A 23,075-nucleotide genomic window follows, 5' to 3' on the forward strand; every position below is an offset into this window, starting at 1 on the left:
AAGGTCTACAAGGTAAAAAATGTTTCAAACTTGATTGTGGTGCTGTTTACGTGAATGTGTGTGTTTGTCAAAACTCACAGAAATGTACACTAAAACGGATGAATTTTCCGGTATGTAAATATATAATTCAAAGAAGAAAAAAATGGGGGCAGGATATCTTCTTATGTATATTAAAATGAATTTTAATAAGCTATTTCAATCTAGGCAAGGAACTTGGGTGCCAAATATCAATGTGAAGTGACACAAAACAAACACATTATGAACATCCAAAAATCTGGAATTTACAATGGGAATGTTGACAGCTTTTGAAATTAAACAGCACTCAATCACTAATTTTCTTGGAGGGTAAGATTTGTACCCTGCTGGGCTTATAATTTTGTTTTCTCTTTTTGTGCTGTTCATGTATAAATATTGCCAATTTCATTTGACACAAAAAAGGAAAACAACTTAATTTTGTTTCTAGGCTAGTGAATGACACAGAGACTACCCTCTAGATGAGACAGTGTAATATAAGCATCCTGGCAATGATTTGCGGGGTTGGGTGGGGTGGGTGGGAATCAAGCCATTTCGAATGTATTTGTAACAAGGAAACAAATTTATTGATTTTAAAAGACAAGACACCATTTTGTTTTGAAAAACACAAGAAAGCTAGCCTGAGTTCAAGTCTGAAATATTCAGAAAAATCCTACTAATATCTTTAGTATGTTCCAGTCATTTGTTTAAACAACACACTAAAAGTTAATATATATTTTTATAATTATAAAAGTTCCCCAGTTATTGTACAGTACACAATACAAATCGCCCACAAACTATTATTTAGCTCCTGCCAATTTTGAGAGGACATGATATACTAAAAGATTTAGCATTTCTCACAAAAATCACATCAGGAAATACGTATTTACAAAACCAAATACATTATACAAAAAACCATCACATGTTATTCGGTAAAGATGTTTTTAAATAATTAAAAAGTTTATTCAACTGTAGTCCAAAAACTGGAAAAGAACATTACATTATCTCACACATACAATCTCTACAAAAGTTGCTTACCTCATTTACATAATATATTCAGTCGATTGTAAAATAAATGTTCAAATATCTCCTAGTGTTACTATGTTTCTGTGCTTGTGGGACTGAATAATGTAATCTGCCACTTACTAAGTGAAATTTAAATGATGGCACTTAAAAAAAAATACAGTATTTTAAAAAAACACAATGAAAGAAGTTTTACCTAGAAGGTACGAAAGCCCTGAGTGATAGTAGAATTACTGATTGGTAAGCACTACAATTAACCTAATTAAAAGTTTAACACCCCAGGCACAAATTTCCAAGTTTTCTCAAGGCACTCACTTATAGTTTCTGTAACCAATGCACTGGTCACCACCATAGGTCCCAATTGATGATGGAGATGAGTATAGAAAAAAATTTGCTTTGGTACAAAAGATGCTTTTTAAACGAATAAAATTCAATACCTCCTTTATTGGGTCATTTAAAATCGTGTTTAGCAGGTTAAAACAAGGCAATTATTTGTTCAAAAGTATTAATTCATTGAAGGAAAAATTTACTTGGTAATCAACTGTCAATGGGAGTTTTCACTTTTTCTTTCCTCCCCAGAATCATAATTCCTCTAATAAAGATTTGTTGTCCTCATTATTGAGCTAAACAATTCTTACCAAAGATTTCATTACTCAGGGCTTCCAATCCCAACATCATAATTTATTTAAAAAAACAAAGGAAAGAGGTGGTGGTGGGGTGGGGGGAGGGAAGGATCAAATACCAGAACCAAATAAGAGACAAAATACATTTTTGAAAATAGGACATATTACCAATTACTTCAAACCAAAGGAAAAAAAATCCTAGGCAGTCACTTTGTAAGTGGCTTTTACTATTTAAGTAAAATTGGTAAACTAAACTCAGGTCTACTGGCACATAAAATCACTAGCAGCAATGATCAAGGCATGCAAACTGAGAAGCATTTACAGTAAATCATCATGAAGAATTCAAAAGAAGAGAGTTAAATTAAAACCCTTTGAGTATTGCATGTTAACACATGAGTAATTTGCATGGTTTGACTTCCTAAACTGCCTAAAAAAGCAATGTTTACGGCAAACTTGCACTATGCTATGGATGTCCTTTCACCAGACATCGGAATAGGTTACACTCTTTATGAGCGCCCGGCTAGGGCAGCGCAAGCACATCTGCAGACGACACTGCTCTCATGTTCCCTCTCACAGGGGACAAAGGGGGCCCAGTGCACGCAGAGAGGCCCTTGAGCAAAGTCAGCAATTGTGTAAGCAGACTGGCATTTACAGATATCAGAAGCAGTAGTCATAGCATCTCCTGACAGATGAGCTTAAAATCAAGTGCTTTGCTCTCCATTCTATCTATATATAATTTTTTGACAAAGTATTAAAGTTTTGGAGCATAGATAAAATTATGCCCTATATGAAATTCCCAAACAATATTTTATGAGAGATCTAACTCCAAATAGCTTACCTGCCCCATAGTTCAGTTTTTCTTTATCCACTTGAACTTGTTTCTTCCTAAGGCTTCACTTACAATTGTACTTTCTAAAGCTAAATAAACGAGATCTTTTGTTCTGTTTGGGGAGAAAAAAAAAAAAGAAAGAAATGTAACCCTTTCTTTATCATACCTTTTAAAGGCAATCTAGGTACTTTCAATGTGCAGAGATCAGTTACAACATAGGTCTACAGGCCCATGTATTTGTCCTCCTTTTCTAGAGTCATGATGTGATGCTAGAAAAGTTGATTTTTTTTCTGTAAACAGTACACTTACTTAGATGGCAGTGAATATTTGGGAATAAATATATCAAGCCCTCTTGAAGAAAATTAAGAGTTGTATATAAAATGCAAGTGTTCAGCGTGGAAACACTTTCTCTTCCTACCCCCCCCTTTAAAAAACAGCATAATTAGACATTTGGATATAGAGTATATTTTACCGGTCTAAGTCTAAATAAATGATCTGAAAGGCTTTTGTCCCCCATTGTATATCTTACAATGCTCAAAGGGTTAATACAAGGCATTACATCAAAGGGGTTTTCTAATACTAGAACTAAGCACTGAATTAATGCTTCTATTCCAGTTTTAAAAAAAATCACCAAAGTTGCAGAAATACTAGGATTCCATTAATTGATTTGTTCTAACCATACACATGGAGGTTGATCTGATCTAGTGACAAGCCTAATTTTCAATAGCACTGCATGTCAACCCCTCTCCCCCATGTTCTGGTGTGATTCATACAAATCACAAGTTCTAACTTCAATTTTTTGATGATTGCTATTTTCTCACCAAGAATTTGGGGGAGGGGAGGTTATAACAAAGGTCAATTTGTTGTATATAACCACTGCCTCAAATTGCACACAAAGGTGACTTGCCAGTTTTTTACTTTCTACTTGTGTCCACACAGGGAGGACCAACATCACAGTGACCCACATTTTTTTCTTTTACACTAATATTTCAAGCACAGCATTATTTTAGATGTTTCGAATATATCATCTGAAGAATTTTTCAAATTTGAAAATGCATCACGTTTAGCACTTCTAGAGAGTGCGTTCATGTAAAAAGGTTCATGATTACGGTAATGAAACCGTATTCAGTCCTGAATGACTTTAACAGCATTCTACAAGAACGTGTTCCTTTTCACTCGTCTACTACAAATCAAAGGCAGTCAATGTTGCACACTACTAATTTTAGGTATGCAGTGTTAAAAATCATTTTCTAAAATTTACTTTTGTTTTTCAAGTACACCATCTAAAGAGAGGTGCATGAACCGTGCTATACAGTACAAGAAAAAGCACAAAAAGGAAAGCAGATTTCTGTAAAGGCAGTAAGACTTATACAGTCAGTTCAAGCGTAGTTTGGATGAGAATCCTGAAAAAGTGACCAGCCACTTGATATCCAATGAAAAAATTTAAAGTTGGGCCCTGTGTTCCAAGGACATGGTTCATCCATTTCACCCCATTGTTCACTGGCTTTGTGAATGCCAATCTTTTGGGTATGATTCTCAAAGTGTATGTGAAGATCAAACTATACCCATGATACTCAATCCTATTACACAGAAATATCTTTCTTGAAACTTAAAAGTAGCCAACATACCTTCCTCACATTTTTCCTCACTGAAAGCATAGCACTAAGTCTACATAGATATTTTTCATGACTAGTGTTTAATTACAGTGTCAAGAAATATTAAGAAGTCCTTAAAATGTGTACTTGCCACTTGTCAATAAATCTACTCTGAGAATGTTAGTGTCATAATATTATTTAGAAAAGTCAGTTTCAGTGAACAGAAAAAATGAAAATAAAATGTTCAATACATGTTTGCTCCAATTTGCTCAATTGTATAAATTATGATGTTTTTTATTTTCTAATATACTTCACAATTTAAATTTGAAATTGCTTAAGATGTGTGTGTGTGTGTGTGTGTGTGTGTGTGTGTGTGTGAGATCTTGTATATATATGTGTGTGTGTGTGTGTCTTACTGTGGATTACAGATAACTGGAAATAGCAGAGATCGTAGATGTTATTTTGTCTATTGATCAGAACTACCTACCCTAGTCACAAAGAATAAATGTTCCTAACTGTGCTCATGAAAGACATTAGAATATTTTTAGTGAGACAAGTTAATAATATTTAATTCCTCTAATCTGTCCTAATTTAGAACAAACCATGAACAATTGGAAGAAATGTTGAATCCTGTAGGGTGCCCAATCCCTAACTTTCATCAATCTAAATTTGCCATTATCAGATTCCTCTAATGAGACAAATATATCCAACATTAAATTAAACAATGATAATAAATACATTTAAAATCATTCAATAAACAAGATGAAACCAGTAAATACATTTGGTCCAACACAGATATAATAAAGTTCTGGGGGTTGTGAATGGGGAAGTGAAAAAATTCAGAAAGGAGCATCAAAATGAAGAATTTTTTTTCCTTTTTAGATTTTAATTTTACCTGTAAACCTTTCCTAATGCACGATGAAGTAGATACACAGTCTTTGCAGCTTTAAGGTGTTTGTTTGCGTTTGTGTGTGTGATAGTGCAAATTCATTGCCTTTAGGGGAGGAAAAAGGGGAATGATCATTGAAATGACATTTAAATGAAGGTGATGCTAGGATGCTAGTGAAGACTTTCAAACATGTGAGTGAGTTGTATGATACAAAATTTGAATCGATTTTAAAAATTATATCTGAATGATTTAAAGTTTACTTAAGAAGCTTTGTTGATCTTAGTTATTTGAGTAGTCTAAGGCAATCAAGTAACAACAGTTGAAATGTACTGCATGTTACCCAATAAGCCATTTGGTATTTTCAACTGTACAGACTGGCTCACCCTCTCCTTTCCACCCCCCCGCCCCCACCCTCCCCACCCTAATAAAACTGGAAAGATAAACGTCTTGAGTGTAATATAGGCCTCATTAATAATCTGTAAATCATTTTGTGCTTTCCCTTTTTTTGGCTCTATGCATTTGTGTATTATTTATTTTTGCTAATTAGCTTTTTTAGAACTATTTAAATAAATGGATGTGCCTGTTTTTGTTGTTGTTGGTTAATAATTTGAGAGCTTAAAAGAACCTTGCTTTTCACATAAATTAAAGTAGGGATGGGTGTTATCCTCTCTGGGATCTCACCTTCTGACTTGGTAGCTGACTCCTGCCCACGGACACTCGCGCGTGCATGTGGGCACACAGACACTGAGACACACAGAGAAACATTTAGACTGAAAAGATGCACTTCAATAAGTACCTGCTTATTGTGTTAATTTTCTTAAGTTATAACTAGATAAGAATGGTCTAAAATATATATGATTTTCTGTAACAAAGTTGGTAATTAAAACTAGCCTGCTATTTCACAATAGCAATCTGATCCTTAATCCTTAAGCAATGTGATTTGTAATCAAGTAATATTCAGCTCTAGGAACAAAAATAAATTCACGGTCACTCAAAGAGGGGAAGTGATTTTTGTCTTTTCATTTTGCTTTGTTTGCCCTAAATTTCCTTTGAAGAACATGTTACCTGTCCTTACTTCGGGAATCTGAAAATGACAGGCACACCTTGTCAAATGGATTGAAGAGGAATTCACATGAACAAAATAAGCCTTACTAAACCTTAGCTTCAGTTCTGTTTTAAGGCACCATGTAATAGCCGAGGTACGATGATCCCTGATGTACATTCTTCAACGGCACTGGTCCATCCAGCCACCTATCCAAATCCTACAGAATTGGGGATAAGCAACAGTGCGGTGTGCCAGTTACACTGCCTTCAGGTTCTGTTTAAAATTTAAATCCACATACTTTAGAAACCAGGAAATATTTTTGAAGGAAATAACGATATGCAGGTTGCTACATTCCTTGCATTCCATAAATTTTCTTTTATAATAGCAGCATATTGAACTACTATTAGGAAAAAGACCTGGAATAAAAGAAAGTCATTCAAATGGAATGGTTTCCTGTATGTCCAGCTCAGCATAAGTAGCATGTACACTTAAAAAAAAAAAAAAAGTCAAGTCATTTTTTTCAGCTTCAGTATCTAACTATAACAGCCCCACTCAACAGCAGAATGCATCTGTGCAGTGGTCCCAAATACAGAATCAGTAGTCTTTAAACAGAGGAATTGGTATGCAAATAACAGTTAAAATTCAATGTTTAACGGAAGCTTGCATTAACATGGTTTAATAATTATGTACACAAATTATGTACATATTAGCATAATCTCTTGCAATTCTGTCATTTACTCTGAACTGATAAATGCACAGCTCAACTTTTCTTCAGAGAAAAATAGATGACCTTCCCAACCCTCTAGCACTATAATAAAAATGCTCTGTATTCTCTCTCCATACTCCAAAATGTTATGAAAATAGTGTCTTGTGGTTCTGTCCGATGAAAAGCACCTTTCAAAAGCAAATTTGATGCATCTGCTGCCCAGTGGGCATGCCTCCAGTGTAAATCAAAGAAAATCATTTCTTTTGATATTTCACAGAAGTGCATCTAATTAAAAACTTACACATGAAATCATACACCAAGACTAACAATCAACAATAAAATATTTTAAGCTACAAAAAATGTAAATTATTTTTTAATTATAAGAAAACAAAAACATTGACATTAAGTGTTGTAAAAATCCTTCTTGACACCCAAAACTAAGGGGAAAAAAACTCATCATTAAGAAGCAAATAATTTGTTTACATTAAAAAAAAAAAAAAAAGACCTGGCAAAATACATACACCCATTCCATTTCACAACTCCAAAAAGGTAATGTTCAGCACAGAGAATTTGACAACCGTTGACCTTCAGGCTTATTAAAATTTCAACTTAAGCCCAATATCAACAGGGTTAATGTTAGCTGGAAAAATACGTTTTAATATTCTTTAGACTGCAGTGTAGGTATTTCCTGTAGCGCTGCACTGTCTGATAGTCTGAGTACTCGTGACGATGTGCTCGCTGTGAATTGGATTCAGGAGGCTTGGCTGCACGCCACTCTCGAGGACAGGCTGCATACAGCCTACCGGAAATGCCTGGTTCAGCTCGGTTTTCTCTCTTTTGGCTTGAGGTTCTGAAGAGTCATCTAATTCCTCATCCATTTCACTCTCCACTTCACTGCCTTCATCTGCACAAACAAATAATACCAAGACTATTACCAGAAGACGAACTGGGAAGGAGCAATCAACAAATGCTTTAGGAACGCTTTAATACAGTACATTGAGAAAGCAACTCCTTAGCGCTTCTCGGGGGACAAAGCTTGTGGGTTGTCCTTTCAACAGATTCTACCTGTGTCAGTGCTCTATTCTTTTAAACACAGCAAAGGTAATTTATTCTTGGGTTTGTGATTGATATCTTTAATAGGTCTTTTAAGAAGACCTTTGGAGTTCCCTAAAGTTTTTACATTAACTAGTGGCATAATTTGTGTCATTATAGTCACTTGGGTACACTACGCTGGCTTTGGGGAATGTATTGCGCTGAAAAATGCTAACTATGAAAAAAACAAAAGGAAGGAAGAGAGAAAAAAATTTGTTTTTCCTCTGAAAATCTACATCTGATATACATTTTATCTGTGCTGATGTTAATGTAGGTGAGACCTATGCTGAGTCACAAAATAACTATAGCATGCATAAGCAGGGCTGCTTACAGACTTTCTGTGCACATGAATGTTGTAGATCACAATATTAATTAGACCCTTAACTTTTATTACAAAATGAAGACTGAGGCAGTAGTATCAGATTAAAAATGCACAGTGAATTTCCATTCCTAGCAACACTGATACTCTCTGTTAACAGCTAGTATTCATTTCTGGAAATCAGGTGTATAAATAGTCACTGTTACCTCCAAATTTTAATACATTTTATATTAACTAAAACATCATTATAATGGAATACTATTTAATTTTTTCCAGCATGCACTGTTAAAATTCAAAAGCACAGCATAGAGAGAAAATGCTCTCACACAGCTTTACTACTGTGTAAGATTTTCCTCAGGGGAGTGGAGAGAATACCTCTTCATAAGCGCTAATTTTTAAACAGCTAGGGATATATTTCTGCCTCAAAAATCTTTTCACTGGGAATTCCCTGGCGGTCCAGTGGTTAGGACTCTGTGCTTTCACTGCTGGGCCTGGTTTCGATCCCTGGTCAGGGAACTAAGATCCCACAAGCCACGTGGCACAGGCAAAAAAAAAAAAAAAAAAAAAAAGTCTTTTTACTTCATCCTCGACATGTTTTATTGTTTACCGAAAAAGTCTCCACACATAATTACACCAAAACCTCATCTATAAATAAAAGATATCTATACTTATTCTTATATTTTTGACTTATTATGGTGACTTTTGTATTAACAGAATCAGATCTCCATTATATTCTATGGCATGTCACATGCAAAGAGTGTGTAACAAGTTACTGCAATGTCAGCTGGACTCTGTCTAAGAGGTGTTGAGTCTAGTTTTACCATTTGGGGCACACCTGCAGCAGTTCTGCTAATACAGTTCTCGGCGTAAATGGGCTCCCTGACGTTGCTTCTCTTATTATCAATTGGTGCAAAGATGGTTCCAGAGAAAAGTGGTGAGGAATAATAGGGCCTCCATATAAGGTGCAGGTTGTACAGTTGTGCAGTTGCCGGGAGCAACGTCTTCTGGGAAGGTTGTGTGATTAAAAAGATTGAGATTAGATGTACTGACTAGAAATGGTGTCTGTGATGCATCGAACGATAAACAGAGAAGTTCTCTGGGACGAGGTAAGCTGTCTTGGCCACCTGCTTTATCCGGTTACCGTTCGCCTCTGGTAAAGGACTTGAGGATAGCATTACAGTTTGTCCGAACAAGCACATTCGAAGGGCTGGCGAGCTGCCGGAAAGGGCTACGTTTGGTAGACATTTGCTTCATTAAGAGGATATAATCAAAATATGCTTGTATGACACTTTTGCATTTTTTTTTGTATTTGTTTTCATATGAACAAACAAAAGGTCTGGAAGGATCCTCATACTAAATTCTTAATGGTGGTAGTCTCTTTGACTTTTGACTATGAAGTTTTTACTTTCTGTAATTTCTAATTCTCTGCATTATTTGAAATCTTTATACATAACTAATGTTACTTTTATTATCCAGAAAAAAATCAAACTCTCATTTTGTGGAAAAAGCCCCCCAAAATTTCTTAAAGATTTCACATTCAAACCTTAGGTTCTGAATATGCTAGTTTGGTTAATTCTCAAGAAGCATCCAGTCTAGAGGTGAATGGGACCAGCAGAGCCACCCGAGGAAGGTGAGGGCAAGTCACACTGCTCCTTGGCTCCCTCTCCACCAACTTTTCTGTGACTGAGAAATAGTGTCAAAGTAATAAAAGAGGCAGCAGTAAAAGAAAAAAAATATCATTTCAAGCAGGCAGGCAAGTGGAGAGAGAATGGGATGTCCTTTCATCTACCCTGCTGTGGACGGAAAAGGCAATGGGGAGATGGACAGAACAAACTCCAGTGCTCCAGGCCATGCTGCTTCAGGTCCACTTGTGAGTGACAGGGTTCCTCTGGATAGGCTACAAAGCAATCACAAAAGCAAGCCCTTTCTCTAGTTCCCACAGACATTTTATGCTCCTATAGAGACTCAAAAGACATTTCCTGGGAACCTACTTGAAGTTATGGGAATTTGGTACACAAAAACTAAAACTAGGTGCTGCTGGAGTTTACCAAAACTTTGGTTCAACGCTTGACAAGGAAGCCTGGCTGCCATTCAGTGTTTGGCCCAGGAGTAACATTCCTACTACACCTCCGGACACCCTGGGATGAAATCCCCAAATTTGAATTATGAGGCTTTGGTGTCAGTGCATCATCGGAGTTGCCTTATATGTTGGGCCTGCATTTCAACAGCCACTTTTCCTGCTCTGAATTTACAAACTGGCCTCATCATTGATTTGCCTCTCTGATGTTTCTTTGGTTAATCCTATAGAGTATATATTTGCAAAAATGATGTTTTGGGGCTATCATTCTCTACTTTTCCTGTTTTGCTATTATGCATGTTGCTAAAACAGGAATTAACGCGTACACAGTTGATAAATAGTGATAGGAGTTTAAAGTGGGAGTGATGTTGATTCACACAGGACTTTCCCCGGCATGTGAATGTCTTCCATCACCAAGGAGGCACGGAAGCTGAACACGGAGTACCCTAGTACAGGACGCTGCAGAGAACAGTGTGGCACCTCGTGTGCGGATTCCCCACATGCTTCCTCACGCCTCAGTTTCCCCACTGGCTCTGGCTCTGTCCTGGAAGGGATAATGGTGTAGTTCTCCCCAGTCTATGGACACTTTGTCCCTGACTCCAAAACTCAATTCCTTAAAACCTCAAGAAATCTTCACTTTTTTTGTTTTTGTTTTTTGAAGAAAGGTATATATTTTCTGCAGTGCTTATTTATTAGACATTTTCCTTTAAAAATGAAAAACAACAACTGAGCTAGTATTTTTTTCAGAATTGTTTCTCTTTGTGTGCACTCTATTCCAACCTCATTTTCCTTCGAGCCCTGTACCTTTTACTCTGTGGTTTTATAGGTCGTGAGTTTCTTCAGAATTATATATTGTGTTGTCACATTAGAGTGGCAATGCTGATATGAAAATTTAAGAAGTATACATGTTATCCTTTTCATCTACCCCAATACTGATCTTGTTTTTATAGTAAACTTCATTGTTATCTCTGAGTTCTTTTTCCACTGAAAAGTGTGAATTGGTGACTTGAGTACGCTGAGGAATCTTTTTCTTGCCGGGTGGGCCTTAAATAAAAATATTTGACCCAATTTTATCACTTTTTTCAGGACTCTGGCAAAAGCCAGAAATAATTTCTGGTTACTTGTACTTAATTGCAGGCAAAAAAAATCAAGAAGAGTTTAAACTGTATTTAAATTCAATTCTTGTACTTAATATATGTAACATAAAGAAAGCACAGAAATGGAGAAATAAAAAAGATTCCAAAAGACTTAACTATCATATTCATCAAGGATTGTATGCCATTTCCACAAAATAAAAGTGCTATACACATATACATTTTCCTCTATGAGAATTTCTTACTCAAAAAAAGTCCTTAAAAATGTACATTATTTTCAATTCTTACCTTTATCCAGATTTCCAGGAGACACAGCATTTAAATCACCAAACTGCAAAACAATAGTTATTTGTGCAACAGTTACTACCAAGCAGAATAAAATAATATTCTCAGAGACTGCAGTAAAAATACCACACTACGACTTTTTAAAACTGTAAACTAGCGACCATTTTGATCTCTAACTACAGGTCACCTAATTTTCCAATCAAACCTGTCAAAATTGAACAGTTTAAACTGTGTCACAATTTAGCTGTCTTAGCCTCTTTGCAAAAGGATAACAATTTTCTGTCTTCCATGCTCCATTTTACTTTTTATTATTTGAACTCAGCAGTGAAGCAATAGGGGCCTGGCTGACCTGGATGAAGATGGATGTGGTAGAATAAATTTGGAAAAGCTCTGACGAAGCAGGATGCATCAGCTCCACCCCCATTAACTGTCCGTGAGTCCACCTGGAGTCTACACTATAGAAACATGGTCCAGCCACTTGGTTGAACTCTGTTTTTTTGAGTTTTTATTTGTAGAAATGAAAAACATAATAGGAGCCCCAACGCTGAGAGTATTTATGTTTACAAAATCTTTGAGACTTCTATTCTTGTAACTGATCTTCTTATTTACTAAGATAACAGTGTCCCAAATTAAAAAAGAAATGCATCTGATTGTTACTAATGCAACAAAAAAGGTATTAAAACAATATGGAACAATTAATAACCTTCAGCTTAGACTTTACTTGCTACCTTAGTTCAAAAGCTTGATATTTTTACAGTGAAAAAATATATTTTAAGAGTCTCAGGGTGAACATAAATAAAAAATTGAAGAGCAGAGGTAACGAAGCTAATTGGAAAAAGGTGGAGTGAAACCTCATCGCACCTGCTTTTTAAATGGTAAACATTACTTTTTTTTTTAAAGCTGAAGATTCAGAATAAGTCATTATTAGAAATTCGGGTTTCTCAAAAAGCTTAGAAAGGGTGAGAGAGAAATTCTACTTACATTCGGAAGTTTGCTTATAAAGAGTTCCATGATAGGAGTATTTTTTTCATCTACAACATATGTCTATAAAGTAATAAAACTGATCTTATTTTGCAAACATACACACACATAATTTCTTTTTTTATCTAAACATGAGTTGTTCTTCATAGTAGCTACCTTGGGAGCTTATACATTTATTCCAAGGTTCAAGATTCTGGAATTCCTCTTTGACAACCAATTTCAAGAGTTAGTTTATGTATCATTCAAGAAAGCCCATCTTGTTGTTTTACATCAAACTGTGACTACAAACACTCCACATTTTATTCATTGTACTTGGTCCTGAGATGATTTCTGATTACTTACCAGATTTAAATGCATCTCTGCCACAATTCAGGATATTTAAAATAATGTGTCATTTTACTCTTTATTATTTCTTAGCAGTTCAGAGGCAGTTTAAAAAGAGGCATTCCACATCACTTTAAGCCATGGCAGTATTACTGAACCAATATGTAGCCTCCCGAGGTGACTGCCTTGAAGGGGACAAGGGCCTCCTGGTTGCACAACTCTTAGTATATTTGTTTGAAGGACTGCCTCATTGCGTTATAGTTACGTCCCATGGGCAGCAAACATAAAATCATAAATACTGAACTGTTGTTTTGAAGTTGTTCCTGTTCACATGGCTCAGAACCTTATGTTAGTCTAAATAAAAACCACAGTTTAAATGGTACAGGATTTCTTGAATTAAAGAATATAATAAAAGCACCAAAAAACACAACAGGATTCTTTACCTATTTTTGGTATTATTTAAATTTTTAGAACTATAAACAGAGAATGCCCAAAGCTGAAGGGTCATTTATATGTTATTTCTAGTTGACACATAGAGTAAGATTTTTCTTTCTTTTAAATGAGTACTTAACAACACTTAAGACCCAATACTGGAAATGAGTTGGCAGTGATGAGTCTAAACATACTTCCATATCTATAAAAAGTGAATACACCATTTGTTTTTGATAAATCTTGAAAAGTTGTTTGAGACTAAATTATTACTGCCATCGGTGATCAATAATATCATGCAAAGTGGCTAAAACCAAGCTTTGAACACATATGGAAATTTTTCTTCGAAAGAAACACTGCTTTTAGTTGCTACTTAACTGAAAATATGACAACGTAATAGAAAGATTTTCCTTTGAAAATTTCTGCTTAATCTGAATGAATACATCTAATTACTCAGGATGATGAAAATAAAAACCAAAAACAATCGAAATCTCTGTAATCATTATTAGCATTAGTAAGTAAACATTTGCATACTCAATGCTGAGGGCTTGTGACCATGCACTGTGAGGGACACTGTGGAAAAAAAGAAAAAAAAAATCCTCAAGATACTGCCAGTGCCTGTAGTTGTCTCTGGGATTAATGACAAAGTTCCATATGTACAACATACAGTAGATTTAAAATAAAAATATTGTGAATAAGAGGTTTTGATATACCTGTATAGTGGAAGGTGAAGGTTTTAATATGCATTTTATGTGTGAGGAAAGAATATACATTTGAGGACTTCCCTGGTGGCGCAGTGGTTAAGAACCCACCTGCCAATGCAGGGAACATGGGTTCAAGCCCTGGTCCGGGAAGATCCCACATGTCGCGGAGCAACTAAGCCCATGAGCCACAACTACTGAGCCTGCACTCTGAAGTCCGCGAGCCACAACTCCTGAAGCCCACGCACCTGGAGCCCGTGCTCCGTAACAAGAGAAGCCACCGCAATGAGAAGCCCTCGTACCGCAACAAAGAGTAGCCCCCGCTCGCCGCAACTAGAGAAAGCCCGCGCGCAGCAACGAAGACCCAACGCAGCCAAGAAAAAAAAAAGAATATACATGTGATTAAGGAAAAAAAACACCTTAATCCTACAGATAGAGTAGGTAAGATCAGGACAATCAGTTCGTTCATTCAGTATTCAAAAAATATTTATTGAGAGCTTATTATGTGCTAGGCACTCTGCCAGCCAAGTTCCAGTCAGATTAATTTGGAAATATTCCCTCTTTCTGAAGGTGAGTATCAGAAGTTGTTTATATTAAAAAGGACAGGTAGTTTAGCCAAAAACCAAGGCAGCCTAGGAAACCTTCAAGAAGGTTTTAAAACCACAGGGTTATTAGAAAGGGAGTTTGGAGGGAGCAGCAAGTCAAAGTAGCAGGAAGGGAGGAAGGAAGGGAAGGGAGGCAGGGAAGACTGAGAGCGGGCATAAGGACGGCGGCATCACAGACAGGAGAGAGACGACAGGGACGTAAATGAGGCCAGCACACACTAGCAACAGAAGAGGAGAAGGAGAGACATGATTTGGATTAAAAAAATGGAGGTTGGGGCTTCCCTGGTGGCGCAATGGTTGAGGGTCCGCCTGCCGATGCAGAGGACGCGGGTTCGTGCCCTGGTCCGGGAAGATCCCACATGCTGCGGAGCGGCTGGGCCTGTGAGCCATGGCCGCTGAGCCTGCGTGTCCGGAGCCTGTGCTCCGTAACAGGAAAGGCCACAGCAGTGAGAGGACCGCGTAGCGCAAAAAAAAAAAAAAAAAAATAGAGGTTGGCAAGGAAGTCCAGAGATTACTGAAAAGTTATAGCTTCAGAAACTAAACTCTTACTGCTTTCTAATTTCCCCTGCTGCACAGGGGACTGGAGGGGACTACTATTCACTGAGGTGACGTCTTACAGCTTATAAAGTACTTTCATGGTTCAGCATATAGTTGGCTTCCTCTCAAATATGATGACCTCAAGTATCACTTTCTCAATATCACTTCTTCAGAGAGGCTTTTCCTCACAGCCCTACTTAAGCATCTCCTTCCCTGTCACTGTTCATCAGCACCTCACAAAAAACTTATGAATCTGGCTAGGTAAGGAGCTTAGATTTAATCTTGCAGCTATTGAAAACAAGTTAGTTTGTCTAACATTGTAAGGAAATATGGTGGTGTTAGATTTGAGACCAGATATTCTGACCATCAGTTTAGGAAGGGAGGGAGTAAGGGAGTGGGAGGGAGAGGGAGAGAGAGAGAGAAAGTATGTATGTTTCCTACATGGAAGAAAGAATATAAATTAAGGGATTTAAAGTGTGCTCTGGGGTAGAAAGCATATGGCCTTTGATGTACATAGGAGTTAAAGTTCTGTCAGCCAGATAGATAAATAGGGAACGTTCTGAAGTAGAAACAGAATGGAACATAGAGAAAGCATAGCTGTTGTTTTTAGGAAGAAAGACCTCCTTGCCTAGAAACCATTTCTCCAGGCCCTGACAACTGGTCATAATAATGAGCATGCTCCTGGACAGCAGCAGACTAAAAAATGTGTGGTCAAGGCAGGCAGTGGGAGTCTGTTAGACCATAAATTCATGACGAGTAGTAATGGCCAGGAAGTATAAATGGGAGACTGGTCAGCACAGCCTATGTGACTATTGGCAGCATCCTTGAGAGCAACCCTGAGTATGACCCTGACTTGTGGCCAAGCAGCTGAGAAGCAGTTCATCATAGGACTGTGAGGCCTAAGCACAGGCACCATGAGAGAAATCAGGCTCAGCATGGGAGGATGCAGCCCACAGGTATACTGCAGAGACCATTGCAGGTTAGATCCAGCAGCAGTGAACCTTCCACAATAAGGGAGGCAAGACTTGTATTGTAATAGCTGGAAAGTGAAACAATGCAGAGGAAGCCAGGGGGCTCAGACAGCAAACTGGTGAGGATCCACGGGGGGCCACAAAACAGAGACTGGGGATAGAAGGAAGGAGTTCAAGGACTGGGATGAAGACCTCACCCGTGGGGATGCTTTCCCTGCTGGAAGAGTTTACCCCATCCTGGGGAGGAAGGTTAGTGAGTAATCATAACCACACCATCTGGGCAGCCAGGTAAACATCCTTCACAGAAACCACATCTTACCACAAAATCTCCCTGCTGGTATGCCCAGGTTTATAGATTTACAGGCAGACAGATACAATCTCTCTCCCTCTCTCTCTCTCTCACACACACACACACACACAAACACACACAATGCATAACTGATTTACATGCTGGCACCAAAATATGAAAGTGTATGGTCTAGAACAGGGGTTAGTAAGGGGTCAGATAGTAAATATTTTAGGCGTTACGGTCCTGTTGCAATTATTCAGCTCTGCTACTACAGTGCAAAAATAGCCATAGATGATAGTTATATGAGTGGGCATGAATGTGTTCTAATAAAACTTTATAAAAAATGGATGATGAGCTGGCCTTTGGCTAAAAGAACTTGTAAACCCTAGAAGATTTGGTCCAGTTCACAGACAGTGAAGGGAATGGAAGATTTTTGTCTTTAAGGAAGGTATGAAGACTTTGGCCACAGGGAGGATATAGAACCAGAGGCTTTAAGAACTAGCTTCATCAAAAAATGATGGTCACAAGGAAAGAAACATGGGTCAAGTTTTAAAGATGGAAATCAGTTGGAAGACTAATCTTCCTCTCTTTTCTATGGAGGCTTGTATGTACAGACAGAGACAGATAAAGGTTGGTGTTTGTGTCAATTAGTGGGTGAAGAGGGATGAAGTCTAGGATACGAGGAAAGATTGCGTGGAAAAGAGACTGGGAAAAAGATTACATGTATTAGTGATTTAGATGGGGCAAGCCTCCCTAGTGGGGAGTTTTTTTCCAATTTGGATGAAGATGTGAAGAGATAGTCCAATAGCATAAGTTCTCCATTGGTAAAAGCAAATAAGGAATAGTTCTAGATGAGGATGGTTTTTGGGGGGGAGTCATCCATGGAGACATGTCAGTGAGATGTATGTAGAGGAGGGGAGGAAGTAAGAAAAAAATAATATACTGGAGGAAGAGTTCATAATCCACAAGTAATAACTGACTTCATTCAGAGCAATTTAGCTTTTATACTGTAATAGTTTCCTATTGCTGCTGAAACAAATTACCACAAATGTGGTGGCTATAAATAATACAAACTTACTATTTTTTTAATTCTGGAAGTCAGAATTCCAAAATGGGTCTCGCTGAGCTAAAATTAAGGTGTTGGCGGGGTTGTATTCCTTTCTGAAAATTTTTAGGGAGAATTTCTTTTTTCCTTTTCCAGCTTTTAGAGGCTGCCCACAGTCCTAGGTGTGACCCCCGTCTATCTTCAGAGCCAGCAATGTCCGGTCAAGTCTTTCTTCCACTACATCACTCTGACACTGACTCTTCTGCTTCTCTCTTCCACTTTTAAAGACCCTTGTGATCACAGTGGGCCAATCCAGATAATCAAGGTTTATCTCCTTATTTTAAGGTCAATTAATTAGTAACCTTAAGTCCATCTGTAAACTAACATATCCACATGTTCCCAGGGTTAGGATGTAGACACCTTTGGGGGTCATTATACCTCCTACTACACACATCTAAGCTACCTCAAAAAAAACTGTCATATTTGCCTGAATAAAATCATTTGACAGTAAATTTTTTTCTACTATTGGAGGAAATACATCCTCCAGATCAAGCCGCTTGTAACACAGTGATTTTCCCCTCAATTTTGTCTGTTTTGTGCTCTTCATTAGGGGTGAGGTGGGATGGTATTGTATATAGGCACAAATTCATTTTTTATAATATATTTCTCACTAAGGGCATTTGTTCTTTATTTTCATTTACAGACTTTGAATTTTATGTATAAAACTTCCTATCTCTGAAAGTTTTTCATAGCATGCATTTCAAAGTTTAGACTTATTGGAAGCACACATACATCCAAGAAGTTTACCAAGATCACAGAGCTGAAAGTTGTTAGTGATGACACATAAGGAAGTCATTCCTGACAAAGAAGTGGAAGTCAAAACTGAGGGAGTCAAAAGCTACTGAGTAGTGGGGCCAGAACAGCCCTGAGCTCCACATCCAAATGGAGGCCTAAGGAGAAACTCTGATGATAAAGTTACACACTAAGGACCAGTTACATACATACTGGTCCTTTGGACAGTTTCATGAGAGCAACCTGTGCCACCAAACGGCACAACAAGCAGCTCCAACAACCTTGGAAAAGCCCTCTTGTGATAACACTACTCCATGGTTCCATGAGGATCCATGCTGTATAGACGCTGCAGTCAGATGCCAAGGTACTAGCGGGGGATTAGCTGACATTAGATGTCTCTTTGGGACATTTACCTTTTAACTTGCATAAATTTTACATATATATATATAATTTTATATATAATACTTTCTTCCCACTTCATAAGTACGTATAAGACCTTTCAATCAATCCTACTGATAAGATTTTATCCAAGTCTAGCTATGTCTAGTTAGACCCAATTATGTTTATGCTTCCTCCCTAATGTTGCCATTTTCTTTTCTAATTGACTCCTTTCCCCATTCTATTATGTTGGCGGTGTTTTATAAAGCATTGAATTAGTTTGCCTCTGATTACCACTTTGGCTACATCCCAAATAATGTGGTTGGATGCTTTGTAATTCCATGAATCATTTGACTCACCATTCAAAAACAGTCTACAGGCTATTTTCCCCTTGTAATATAGTATTATTAAAGACTTCACATGCCTTTATGTTATCTGTTTTATTAATTTCAACTTCTAAGCTTATGTTTGTGTTGTCAAGAAATGATGGTCTAATTCAACACAGTATTACTTGGATTGTCAGTGTAAAATCAATATTAAAAAATCTAATTCAGAGTAGAAGGCAATCAAATATAGTCCCTCTTGACTAATACACATAACTTCAGATATTTATATACTTACGGAAAGGAAAGGGAAAGGAAATGGAACTAACAAAAATCTGGTACCTTGTATGTGCCTGTCTGCTTGTCTGCCTATCCACCCCATCTATCTACCTATACCTAATAACCTATACCTATCTTCCTTCCTACTTTAGTCCTCACAACATCCCTGTGAAGGAATGGTTCTTATGTTTATTTTGTTGATGAGAAAACTCAAGTTTTCTTGAGATATACATATATATAACTTGCCCAGGTTGCAAAGGTATTAAATGGGAAATATGAAATTTAAATTTGGGTGTCGAACAACTTGGGGTGTGGGGCCAGCCTGACCTGGGTTTGAATCCCAACTCTGCCACTATCAGTCCTGTGACCCCAGACATAATACTCTTTGATCCTCAGGTTTCCGCATATATGAAATAGACAGGGTTTAATGTCTTCAAGACTCAATTTTCAAATACTAAAGTCCTAGAATTCCATTTAACCCTAAAACCGTAAGATGGTGATTTCAAAATGAAATGTCTCTAGCTGAGTGGGGCTACAAGGAGTACTGCTGCTTCAGAATGGAAGTGTTCCTTAGGCTTTGACCTAAGGTTGTTGACACTATAAACTCAGTCTAGGGCTGAAGTTGAAGTCACTTGATGTACTGACCAAGCCATTTATGACTCAAGCAAATACCATGAGAAGGGCTGTCCTAAACAAGGATGGTGTGTGTGTGTATGTTTTGTACCTTTAGCGTAATGAGGATGATCACACAACCAGAAACAGCTGACGAGCTCAGATGAATGTCAACATGTAAACCTTGACCTAACCAACTGCTTCTTGCTCTGTTCTAAGAAGTCAATAAAGGAGTAAGAGCCTTTAAAGCAGTTCCTGTAAAAGCAGGAAGATTGTTCCCATGCAGATTTGGAAGTTCTTGACCCAATTCCAATCTTTCAACATTCTATACTTAGCTTGAACTTTGTAATGTTCTGAACTTTACAAACCTTAGATAGCTGCACAATCTCCTATGATTTCAGTTCTATTAACCGAAGTTAGTAGAATCGATCACAGAAGGATTAGGTAGTGGCAACTATTTTGAATGTTTTTGATGGTGGAGAGAAATATCTTGAAATTTCAATCATAAGGGATTTCAGAACATTATTATTTTCTTTAATGTCTTCCAAATGAGAACCAAATTAGTCAAAGCATTGCATTTAGCACTGGTACAGGATTTCACAACTGAGGAAAAATAATTGCTGACTTTAAAGTGATTTCTGATTTTAAAAAATTCGCAAGGCATGTTAGTGTTCCAGTTGGTAAAATCTTGTGTTCCTTTTTTTTTTTTTCTTTTTTCTGGAAGTGGACTTTTCTATGTATTTCCAAATAGTTTTACTGAAGCCTGCTAAGATGGCTAAGATTTCTGCCCGTTTGCATCACAGCAAGGCAAATTCTGCCCTATATTTGCTGTTGGTTCTACCCCTTCAGGCTAGCCAGCTATCCTGGCAACTTGCGCTGCTGGCTACTGTCTACCCGGGTAGCATATTTTCATCATGATTCTGACTGTTCAGGCTTTTTTGTTGCCCTCTGCGCCCTGGGAACACAGTAATTTATCTACCTTTATATTGTTTCAAAATTTCTAAGAAGTGATATAAACGACTATGTATAAAACAGATAAACAACAAGGATATATTTAGAGCACAGGGAAATATAGCCATTATTTTGTGATAACTTTAAATGGAGTATCATCTGTAAAAATACTGAATCGCTAGGCTGGATACCTGAAACTAATATAATATTGTAAATCAATTATACTTCAAGAAGAAAAACCTCTAAGAAGCACTCATAAGTGAGCACGCAGGTAGTGAAGAAGTAGGAATACAGGCCTTAGTTGCTTTTGAGGAGAAAAGTAATTTCAAAACCATTAACATTTAATGCTACCATTAGCCAAACTAGGAGGGGCCTCTGTCCTGAGCCCCACACCACGGAGAGCCCTGCTCTGCCTTTCCTGTGGCCATGGCCCTCCCCACAGACAAGGAGTCCACTGGGCCACGTGGATATGCCCTCCTGGACCCTGTGTTTCACTCCTACCCCCAGACCATACTTCTGTTACCTGAGATCCCATAATTCCCTGCCTAAAGCCCCAAGTCCCCTTTCAGGCCTGTGCAGGTCTCTCCCTAAGTCCACCCGTCAGAAGAAAGAAGGGAGAGCCAGTGCGGAGGTGCAGCTATTTGCAAAGGGCAGACAAAACCTGAACACTGGACTGAGGTGCCCACAAGCATGAGCACAGGCTCTTCACAATACAGGATAGGGAATGATACACAAGAGAAGTGGTCTAGGGGCCACAGGGTGGGCCATGGGTCAACTATGTCTATGTCACCATTTTCTGGCATGGAACTAGGAGGAGCCTAAGAATTTTAAATTTAAATCCAGCCTTCCAAGTTATTACCAAGATCTATTTACCCAAATGCTAGGGTTGGGCCTGGCAGCATATCCTTTATGTAAATAAAACGATGGGCTGAAAAGAAAGAACCTTGGTGCTCTTAACTAAAGACAAGCTCCCACTGAGGCCACCTTCACTGTCTATCAGGAAAGCATGATATCAATTTATTATGTCAGAGGAGTATCTATTTTGATTATACCACTTCCCTTTTTTTGGAAATTATTAACTGGAGAGACAAGGGTGGTGGAAGTGTGGAAACATGTTCTCTTTGTACCAAGCAGACCTTTACCACTAGCATGAATCAGATTTGAAGTGGTGGAAGGATCATCACAACTGGCCCATATACTTGCTGAAAATCTCCCATACTTATGAAAGTATATTTTAATATAGTGATGGTGAAAAGCAGAAAACAATTCCCGTGAGTTGAGGAAATTACCCATCCCAAACAAGGACTATTTCTTTACCAGGAGGACCAGCAACCATCAACTTCACCTGTGTCTGAGCAAAAATACCAGAAAGACAATGGAAGGCCAGAGCCACTTGGGCTGGGCACAGGATGATAGAGCATGGCAAGGAGGCCAGCAGGGGGAGCTGTCATGCTTAATCTAGGCCAGGTAACGTTTCACACCTAGTTGACTCTGAGGCTGGGCTACCAGGCTAACCTGTTGCTAAGCAAAGAGCCCAGTGGTGGACTTTGCTGAAGAGGACAGTGTGCCGAGTTTCCCTTCCTAACGTCTACAGTGATCATTTGAGTTCTTGAACAATGTCAGGAAATCCTGGATTTCTATTTTCTTCTCTTTTCCCACTTCCAAACACTTCAGGAAAACTAATCTCTAGTTGTAAGCACTTATGAAAACCCAACTTCATAATGGAGGTTCTCTGAAATACTGAAGGAGTACTCTGGGGAAAGGGAGCTCTTCTTGGTCTAGGAGCATTATTTTCCTGATATAGAAATCCAGTATGTCCATCATGAAATGAAATGAGAAGTTCTGTTAGTTGGTTGTCTGTCTTTCCATCATTCTTTTGCCTTCCTTCCTTGAATGAGTATTTTTGGGGCACCTATTGTGGGATTGTGTTTAGACCAGAGCTGTAAGCAAAACTCCATTCCCTGAAGAGGATGTGAGGAGAGGTTAGAGCCTAGAGCAAGCAGGGAAGGAAACCAAGTGGAGGAAGCTAATGAGCAGGGATCCCAGAGGGATAGGGTTGAAGCCCTGGGCTGCTGAGTCAATAGGTGCTTTGCTCACATGCAAGGAGAGTAAGGAACAGAATGACAAACCAGGAAAGAGGAGAAAAAAATACAGGAGAGCATCTACAGAGATAATTCTTAGGAACTTGGAGGATGAAGGTGGAGGAGAAAGGCTTTCCAGGGAGTCACTTTTATCATTTATTTTCAAGTTGTTAGAATTGTGCTAATGT

At 38.0% G+C, this 23,075-nt stretch overlaps 1 protein-coding gene across 1 annotated transcript in view; it reads right to left on the minus strand.

Moving 5' to 3' along the window:
* Positions 1 to 6,813: 6,813 nt before the first annotated feature.
* Positions 6,814 to 23,075, minus strand: part of RFX3 (regulatory factor X3) — a gene marked incomplete at its 5' end in the record, with an annotated part of 157,979 nt that continues 141,717 nt past the window's right edge. The window contains 3 exons of the mRNA XM_082842342.1: positions 6,814 to 7,159; positions 7,392 to 7,626; positions 11,593 to 11,635. Of these exons, the coding sequence (XP_082698468.1) occupies positions 7,096 to 7,159; positions 7,392 to 7,626; positions 11,593 to 11,635 (342 nt within the window). The 3' untranslated portion in view covers positions 6,814 to 7,095. The remainder of the gene's footprint in view (positions 7,160 to 7,391; positions 7,627 to 11,592; positions 11,636 to 23,075) is intronic.

Source organism: Leucopleurus acutus, assembly GCF_964270905.1.
Source record: "Leucopleurus acutus genome assembly, chromosome: 7".
Classification (NCBI taxonomy): Eukaryota; Metazoa; Chordata; class Mammalia; order Artiodactyla; family Delphinidae; genus Leucopleurus; species Leucopleurus acutus.